The following is a 10,439-nucleotide window of genomic DNA, read 5'->3' on the forward strand; positions in this document are numbered from 1 at the left end:
TCCATCTACTACTGCACAGTCAGATCTCTGCAGGAAACTCGAGAGATGTCTTTTCCTACTTCTCCTGAAGGGCGTAATGAGACTAATACTAAATGGATAGCATTTCATCCATAATACATACCATGTGTGAAACAGAAAGCTAGATGGCTTTGAAGATACCGATTCAGTTTTAAAGGGGACATACCATAAAAAATGTATGGTTAAGTAAAAGTATTATGTAAGGTTGGGAATTGAGAGCTGGTTCTTATTTTGCAATTATATTGCATGACATATTGTTTTTCTGCAAAGCTAATGACTGCTTGAGACAGGCTCAGATCAAGTTGTTGAACTGTTCATACTTAACGATTAGGGTTGGGGTTTAATAAATAAATAGTTGAGTTAACTTAAAAAAATAAGGCAACCTATCGAATTCAACTTTTTAAGTTAACTCAACTAATTTGCTTCAGTTAAAATCAACTTAAATACTTTTGTTCATGAGTACCAGGTATTCTTTTAAACTTTAAACTTCTTGTCAAAACAACTAAAAAAAACAAGTTGAGCCAACTTAAAAAATGCAGTAAGTAGCCGTATTGTTTAAAGTTAGCTCAACTTTTTTTTTTATTATTGTGACCACAACAAGCCAAATTCAAAGAGGTTAGCTAATCATAACAGAGCTATTTCACATGCAGAAGTCTTAAAGGTACAGTGGCAAACACAACATGTGTCTGAAAGACAACTGCAACTCATTTAATGCAAGAAACCTGAACTTAAAATAAAACGTGGATTATATGGCTCCTTTAAAGTCCAAGGGCAGAGTGAAGTGCTCACACCAGTAAGGCTTTCAAGATGAAAGCTGAAGCTTTAAAATTATTCCCTGAAATTGATTCTAGGAAAGTCCTGACATCCTCTTAACAGCGATGGTTCCAACAGCACAAAAAATCTCATTCAGAAGAATAAGGAAGTCAAAGGTGTTGTAAATCAGTTGCTTCGGGCACTTTTACAGGGTTCCGTCCTGTGTGGAGAGCACCAGCTGTGAGCCGAGTGCAGCTTTTACCCTTGGTTTAACCAAGCAGACAGCTAAACAAGCTGTCTTGTCAAAACAATGAAGCATCCGTCAGCAAAGATGCTTTATTAAAACTGCGTGCAAGACAGCACTGTGGGTAGAAAGTGACCCAGAGCATCAACTTGACAGTCAGCAGGGCATTCTAGCACTGAAATGTTCTCAACAAAATATGCTTTGTTCAATACATTTATGAGCTCTATATATCTGACATCTGTTATATGGATTGCAATGGTTTTATGAATTGTATATGTAGTCTGTAAATGCTCTCCAAAGCCATTTAACAACTGATAAAATCTCCATTTTGCACTATCGATGCTAACAACAATGGTGCGGTGTAGTGGTAGAGGGGTTATGCACCATTCAGAATTCGACGCGGAGTGCCTTTTATGTTGTAATTAAATTTCTGAATGTGGACTGAGGTAGTAAACAGCATACAGTATTGCACTTTGAATTTGAATGTAATGAAGTAAAATAATTATTAAAATGAAAAGAAACAGATAGATAGATAGATAGATAGATCATGGTCACTCACACTCATGGTTTCAAAGGGAGTCAATTCTTCCGTTCAAAATGTAGCACAACCCTGGTGGTTACAGATCTAAACTAGCAGCTGAAAAGGTACAGGTTCAAACTGATCGACTGTATGATCTATCACCATCCCATCATACCCTTCAGCGCTCCAGGGAAACTGGAGTCACTTGTCACTTTGGATAAAAGCTTCAGCTAAACATCTATGTCAGACAATCTATTTACCTAACTTAAAGGTAAAGCTTACATTTTTGTTAGCATTTTATGGGATTATATATAAAATATTTCAGCTGTGCTTAGCATTTTCTCATAGCAAAATAACAAAGCAATATTCTAACCCCTAAGAAATCGATGTTGACCTTGGATACATGCATCCTATAGATTTTCTTAGCATATTTCCGATGCAACAACTGATTGTTCGTATCAAGTATGGATACTTGCTCTGAACCGCACATGGCATCGCATTTTGTAAAACAGACAGGAGAGGCAGAGGATAAACACTGGCTGGTGGCTAAATTGTCATCACTGGCAGATCCGTGGTGAATTGCCCTTCACAGGGCAGTGCACACGGGTTACTGCACACCACACTGGGAGAAGTGAACCGTCAGGGCAATGTGAGAGATGGTCAGTATCACACAGCCTGTGCTACCACAAACAGAAGAACAGTGCAAAAAATGTCATGTATACAACAGAACACACTACAAGAATTTTTTTTTTAAGAAGAGTTTTTTTTCACACAAAATAGACACATCTAGACACCACTCTCTAAATTAAACATAGTCTAATAAAACAACATGCTTTTTTTTATTATTTTGAGTACGTACTATGATATGTGTGTGCATGTAGTTCCATTTACAGTAAAAAAGACTAAATTAAATGTCGTCATTTTCAAGGTGACTTCTTTACTTGCAAAGAAAACTTTCAACAATATTTTAATATAAAATTACAGGCATCGCATACATGCATGAATTATTTTATTTTTTATTCTAGCAATTATAGTTCTATAGTTTTACTGTAAATGGAATTATACATTACTATATATAATTTTAATATAATACATATTTGATTATATTTCATTGAAATTAAGTTTACTTACTATTTCAACAATATTTACTATAAGTTCAGTAATTTAACTAGTATATAATGTACATAATGTATTGTCCCATAAAACTGACCATAGTAAATTTACAGAAAGTCAATTATTATAATTATAATTATTGGTGGAGCTAATAGTAGTAGTATTTATTGATTTTACTGTGGCACCCTCTTTTTCTACTAAAATTACAACAACAAAAATTACAGCATTTTTCTTCCAGAAGCCAGACTACAAATCTGATCCATGCTGTAGGGCACATGCCAGGTTATGCTTGTGTACTTGTGTAATCTGTACTTCTAAAGGAAGCAGTAGGACTGTTCCATTCACAAAGAGCTTAAAATTGTCATCTATGACAATCCATGTGATACGTTTTGGCAGATTGTGTCTGAATGCACTTTAACTGCACTCAAAATGCCAATTCTCTTATTTGATCTCAGGAGCTTCAATTTACAGATGCATCAGCACTTTGAAATGAAATTTGATATTAGTGCTTCTGACATCCTGGTGAAATTCTTCTAGTGCCACTGCATTTTTACAGCTCCCGTTTATGGGCTATTTTTACCCTGACTGAGACAAGATAATGCCCATTTCATTGTGCGCTGTGATGCCATTGCTCCGCTGAGGATCTACTCTAAAGTAAAGGTTGCAGTACAGCTGCAGGATGTGTGCGTGCATTTACGCGAGCACCGCTGACTGATCACTTTCTACATGTAGTCATCATCAAAAAGGTCATTCTGCCATGTGAGCACAAAATAGGATATTGCCGTTTTATTGGCCACTTAAATGGATGCACAATTGGATACTACAATTAAATCTCCTTATTAATGACCATCTCTGTTCACTTTAATGGCAGCAGCGCAGACGGTAAATGCTTTTACAATGTTCTGAATACAATTCAAATCTCATAAGAGAGCTGGGTAGGTTTTCCAAACATAATAATCATGGATTTTCTGCAACAAAAGAGCTCTGCCTGAGAATGGAAACGTCTGCCTTCATTTACAAATCCTAATGCGTGCACGTGTCCCTTGGTGACCAGCATAATTCACACATTACTGTGCAAAAATCCATTTGTGCAGTTCCAATCTGAACTGCAAATGTGTGATTCACACTGTCTATAGAGAGTATCTTTATTCATCCTGATCCCCAACCATTTACAGTAGAGCCTGTTACCTTGGTGACAGAAGGAAAGGTCAGTTTCAAAGAGAGAGAGAGAAAGAGAGAGAGACTGGACTTACTAGACCTTGCAAAGATTTGTGCCTCCTGAAAATGTGCATTAATATGCATGATGACATGCTGTTTGTGCATAGTTTTATTCGTGTAGCGTGATGTAGTGACTTTCAGTGTTACTACTGAACATTCTTTAGGCTAGGGATCTGAACAAACCTAGAAGCCTATGTATTAAATGATGGCATGTAACACTGCACTGTTTGTGCTACTGACACGAATAAGGCTTCAAATAATGTACTAATGCGCTGACCAGTACATAACCACACAGAGAACCTTAGAAACCACCTAGAAATGAACCAACAGTCAGTAAAGGGCTGACAAGGCCCATTCACACCAACTTTTTTAAGATAAGTTTTGTCGTCTTCCACTTTAAATGCTTGAGGTCTTTAAAGCAGGATGGATTCTGATTGATTGAAGTTTTTATCATTCATCAGCTGAAAAAAAAAATCAATTTAACCAGCAATATAATTTATCTGAGCCGTTGTCGTTATACTTGTGGTGTGGACTCTTTATATTCTTTTATATTTAGAATGATTTTTGTAACTATATCTTTATCCTTAGTTATCCTTGGTGTGAATGGGCCTTTAGAGCAACATTATTGGGGGGGGGGGGGTCTAATTGTGATTTTTCTGCGGTTGCAGAGTGGATTAAAAAAAAAACTATGCTAGTTTGTAGGGCTGCATAATTTGGTCAAAACTTTTGTGATAATATATCAATATTCCTACAAATTAATAATAATAATAACACATTATAAGCGCCAAACTCAGTACATGCAGAGATTAATTTGTGTAGAGCATCATTTATTGCCAACCGATGCGCTCCGAGACTGTGTGATAGCCTAGCCCTAGAACACAGTGCAGTGCTTCACTATGCAAAACATTTTTAACAGATCAATCATCTATTTATTTGATTTTGTCTAGACTACTGTAACTCTTTATACTATGGTGTGTAAGACAATCCTCAAAATGCTGTTGCAAGGTTGTAGACAGGCAGATGAAGGTTCGATCACATTACACCCATTCTCGTCTCGCTAAACCGGCAACCAGTTGAATTCAGAATTAGTTTTAAAATTCTAACTCTCTTAATAATCAAGCACATTCTTATCTTTCAGAAGCAATTTCCATCCATAAACCAAACAGGACATTGAGTGCCTGTAATTTAGATTGTGCAGGATACTGACAACCACACACATATCCAAAACTGCACAGTAAGGCCCTGACATCATGATGCAACTTTTGCATGAGCAACCACAATCATATTTTTTTTATTTATTTTTTTTAGAAAATGTAAATGTCTAGTTATTCCTCTTGTACACTATATCCAAACTTTGGTTTGCTGGAAACCAATGCATCTAGTCCCCGTCTGAAATGTACAAATCCACAGTCTGACACTGAGAATTACTAAAACAACCCTGGAGCTGTTTCAAACATTCAAACACACACATATGATGCTCTGACCAGTCTCTGACCCCTTTAGGGTCCCACATGGAGCTTTTAACACACTGTCTATGTAAAGTACAGTATATGTGTTATTCAAGAAGGGCAGATTCTCCATGGACACTAGACATAAAAAAATAAAGAATATATTTGAAAAACGGCCCAGAATCTGTCATGTACATTTTGTAAATCACATCGTATTACAGCGAAAATTGAAGACTGAGACAGTGTTCAGACAGGAGCTTGTTGCTCAACTGTTTCAGTGAAAAAAGAGACAGATCTGAGCCACTAGAGGTTCTGATGTTTCACCGTGGCTCAGTCAAGGGTCTTTAGAGGACGTTAAGTTTCATTTCCTTCCTCCATCCCATTTCCTCATTTCCCCAGCGAGCGTCAATGCTCGGAAACTATCTGCCCAACGAGTGGGCGTCGGCATTCGTGTTTCCCCCTCCAACCTAGAGATGAGACAGTGACTACCCGGCATTACAATGACCGTGTGAAATACTCACTCGCCGGGCATTTTATTGTACGTTTTGCACAACTGGGAATGAAAGGGGTTACGTACAGTATTTACATAAGTACTGACTGTAGATAACTTCACTGTTTAATGATGAAACCTTACAGACTTTACTCTCACTGACATCTGTTGACATCTAAATAAAGTTCTGACGGCCTGCCAAACACCTGTTGCCATTTCCTTCCACTCTTCACAAAAGTGCACATGTTAAACGGAAGAAACCCCTAACCCAGCCACTGTCTGATCAACGCAGTGCGTGAGAAAGGCACTTGGCTTTGTGGCTTCCTCAAACTTGCACTTCCACGTTTCAAACCTGCCTATGTTCTGAACTTCTGAAACTGTAATATATGCAGGCCCAGATATAATCCACAGACTGCTGTTTCATTTTCTATGCTGATAATATAATATGAAATACTAAATTATTCATTAAATATATTAAATTATATAAATCATAGAAATAAATTGTAAAATAAATGAAAATAGAAATCAAAAGAAAAATACATATTACTATTTTAACTGTACACTCAAAATCTTACTGAGCCCAAAAATTTGAACAACAGTATATAATTGTTTTATATATATATATATATATATATATATATATATATATATATATATATATACAGTATGGTGGCAAAGTTTAAGTTGAACAGCTATTAAAGTCTTCATTGTCACATTATCCTTCAGAAAAAATTCTAATATGCTGATTTGCTGCTCAAGAAACATTACTTACATTATCAATGTTGAAAACAGTTGTGCAGTTTTATATATCTTTGATGAAAAGAAAGTTAAAAAAAATAAAAAAAAAGTTAATAATGTAAACAGTCTAAATCTAAAAAGCATTTAGTATCTAAAAAGAAATCTTACGACCCCTGACTTTAGAATGGCAGTAATTGCATATGTACATATATAATTAGTTTCAAGGTATCTTCCTCAAAATTGCCTGTCTAAATATAACTGTAAAATAGTGTAACCCCTCCTTCCCACACAAAAACACCCCCTTTCTTTCCCCGAATATCAACATTAATGCAGAAATTTCAGAGACGAATTCGCCATTATATTTTAATTACACGCCTATCGTGGGGTGAAGGGAAACCCAAAGTGCCCATTGGGCCCCTGGAGGTGCTCTGATGAGGTGGGGACTCCAGCTTTTAGTTTGGTCTCATCACTGCTTTTGTCTGAGCTGTTCCCCTGGGACGGCTGCGTCTGTGTCCCATGTGCTGTAATGAGTCTTTGATAAAATAGCTGCCAAAAACGTCATGAATAATTCATGCAAGGATTCAGATGTTGCCCTTTAGAGATGGAAATTTCACCTCCACGCTCAAAACACTGGTTTACACAGACCATTTGCTCATTTTCTGTCCCTTTTTTGCATACGTTAGTTCTCCGTGGAGTTCTTCCTTTGGTGAATGGAGACACATCTACGTATGTCAGTGCAGATGAAAATCATGTATTAAAAAAGAAACTGTGATATAACAAACCAAGTGAAAACAAAGCAGCCTATCTGATGTAACCAGAAGCAAGGGGATGCCTCAAAGCCAGAATGACGTCAATTTGATCAGATGTCAAACTTCCACAGAATATTTATATAATGTATAACATTGTGTTTTTTCTAATTGTCAGTAAACTAGTGAACCGAGCAAGGCCTGTGTTTTGAAAACTAAAAGCTATTGACTAAAGTTCGATTGATTTTTTGTAAATGCTTCTTGGAATCCGCTCACTGTGACTGCGCCACATTGACAAATGTACTGTAACGCAAAGTGTATGTGTGCCTGTCTAGTTACTGGGCATCCACATGCTTAAAAATAAAGTTGGTTAAAGGTGACTGCGAATGCTATATTTGTCAGTTCTATGAAATGTCACTGTGTTGATGGCAGCTTTCACCTCATGTGAAATGATTCATCAACATGAAATCAAGTCCAGACTTTGAGCAGATGGTGTGAGAAAACATAGAACGAGACATATTTCAGAGGCCGCTGTTTTCAATAAAGCAGCTTCCCGCAGACACTGAAACTAATCCTGCTCTCACCTGACAGGGTACAGCGAACGAGACCAGACTAAAACAGCTTTCATCTGACCCTGATCCTGACCGGAACCAAAAAGCTGTAGATTCATGGTTTTGGTCAAACGATGCATCAAAAAGCATTATGTCTTATTAGGTTCAATTCAGGGCTGTCAAATCGATTAATCGCGATTAATCGCATCTAACATAAAAGTTTGTGTTTGCATTAATATAAGTGTGTGCATATATATTATTATATTTAATGTGTATATATACTGCTACACAATACACACACACACACATATATATATATATGTGTGTGTGTGTGCGTGCATATGTACACAGACATGCACAAACAAACACGTTTATATATAAATATAATAATATACATACATATACATATTATATAAACGTAAACTTTTACGTGAGATGCGATTAATCACGATTTATCGATGACAGCCCTATTATTACTTTTTTCATGCTCAGTGCTAGCTGGAATCATTTCACATACATTTTCTTTCATAGACGGCTATTTAGACTACAAAGGAAAAAATCTCCTTATGTTAAAGGTGCACTCAGTAATTTTCTGTTTGTGTTTAGCCAGCTCTTATTTGTACTAACATAATAGTTTTTTTTTTTTTTTACTTTATAATTGAATTGTTATGTTTTGAAAAGCATCTTAAACCCTGGCTGAAAGAAGTCTTACTACATATATTAAACATATTATTATTGATGTTGTTGTTGTCATTATTAACAGTAGCAACTCAATTACATGACCCAACTAATCGTGTGCCCTCAACATGCTGGTGTCAATGAGATTTTATTATGTGATTGGAATTTTATTATTATTTATTATTATATTTTAAAAAGTACAGTTTCCTTTGTAAAACGTTTCAAATGAAGAAAAATGACTTGAGTGCACCTTAACAAATCAGAATCTCTCTTCACAGTGTTACTGCGTTGCTCACATTCACCGATAGGGGACAGAATTCAGCACACAAATAACGGTACAGCACTGGCAAAATATCAACTTTCTGTTGCAAAATATTTCACGTGCAAGTAGCTATAAAGCAGTAACATCGCCTTTTTCATACACATGACACCGTATGTTTCCAAAAAACAAATACGTTTAACTCTGTTATTATTGAGTCTATTCTATTCTTACTGTAAACATACAACTTCTTGCCTTCGTGCATCCCTTACCTGTGACATCTGTGGTCTCAGGTTGATCTCCCTTAGGTTGAGGGACTGGGGTCTTAGGTTGTTTAGGAGCTGGCACAGGAGGACCCCATCCCGCAGGGTCTGCGCCAGGTCGAACACCTGAGCGGACTCCCATGTCACCCGATGGTTCGGTGGCAGCACCTTACAATTGATCAGCCATAACGCACACTGTCTCCAATGCTCCATCCTGTCCAGCGATGCACAGTACAAGATTAAACACCAATCCAAAACCAAAGCGCAAGTGGCGTCTCCTCATCCGATGCGCATAGCAGAATCACGGGCGATATAATGAATGGATGGTGTTTCCAGGGTTGGAGCACCAGCGGAGAGTGACTGATCCGTGTGTTGCTGCTCTCCTCATTCGCTCTTTCACCTCTTCTTTCTCCCCTCCCCGCGCCCTCCCTCTCGCGCTCTCTCTCTCTCTCTCTAACTGTGTCTTCCTGCTTTAGATGTTCCGTATGTTGCGCTGCTGACTTGACACCCGGAACACCCAGAGGACGTAACATATAGTGGCCGCAAAATGTAGCATTTTAGCTACGTCAGGGTGCGAATTATGAGGGGGAACATCAAAACAAAAAAGTAGAGGGGTTCTCAAATAAGTTGGCTATTCTTTTACGAAAAAGTTAATATATTTCAATAGTTTTTTAAAGCATTTCAGTGACCAATAAAATTGATTTTCAAGCTAGCCAGAGTTCACTAACGTTACTTCGCTTCGTGCGCTTTCCGTTCGCGTACTAATGCGCTATTCTATTACGCTTAGTGTGTTCACACTGAAAATTCAAAAAAAAAAAAAAAAAAATAGTGCACTTTAAATACCCGGATGATGCACTAAATTAACGGACAAACGAAGTGTGGAATGTTGGACACTTCATTTTATTTATTTATTATTTATTTATTTATTGATGCCAGTGAGTCACTCACTGGCATCAATAAATAAATAAATAATAAATAAATAAAATGAAGTGTCCAACATTCCACACTGAGTCACATTACACACAATGAACAATGGCAATAGTCAACATATAGTATAAAAAATATGGCAATAGTCAACATTTAGTATAAAAAATATTGAACAAATATAGACATTGGCTGCATCCGAAATCGCATACCATATAGTAGGCGAAAAAACAGTATGTGCCAAAAGAAGTATGTCCTACCCAGACGACCTATACTTCTTCCAGCGAGATTCTGAAGAGTGCATACGATGGACACTTTACATCCCATGAGGCCACGGGAGAGGATTTATGAAAGGCAGTGAAGCGACGCAACTGACGCTGGTAGGTCATGTGATAAGGGCAACATGGCAAATGTAGTAGTACGTCCAGATTACACATTACACACTTTCATACTACATAGAACTTACTTTTTTAGTG

At 37.1% G+C, this 10,439-nt stretch overlaps 1 protein-coding gene across 1 annotated transcript in view; it reads right to left on the bottom strand.

Annotated features, from left to right (window-relative positions):
* The window catches only part of vav3 (vav guanine nucleotide exchange factor 3), a 62,029-nt gene extending 52,564 nt beyond the window's left edge, over positions 1–9,465 (bottom strand). The window contains exon 1 of the mRNA XM_081352211.1: positions 9,049–9,465. Coding sequence (XP_081208337.1) covers positions 9,049–9,252 — 204 coding nt within the window. The 5' untranslated portion in view covers positions 9,253–9,465. The remainder of the gene's footprint in view (positions 1–9,048) is intronic.
* Positions 9,466–10,439: the final 974 nt, after the last annotated feature.

This window comes from Scardinius erythrophthalmus, assembly GCF_964197995.2.
Source record: "Scardinius erythrophthalmus genome assembly, chromosome: 22".
NCBI lineage: Eukaryota > Metazoa > Chordata > Actinopteri > Cypriniformes > Leuciscidae > Scardinius > Scardinius erythrophthalmus.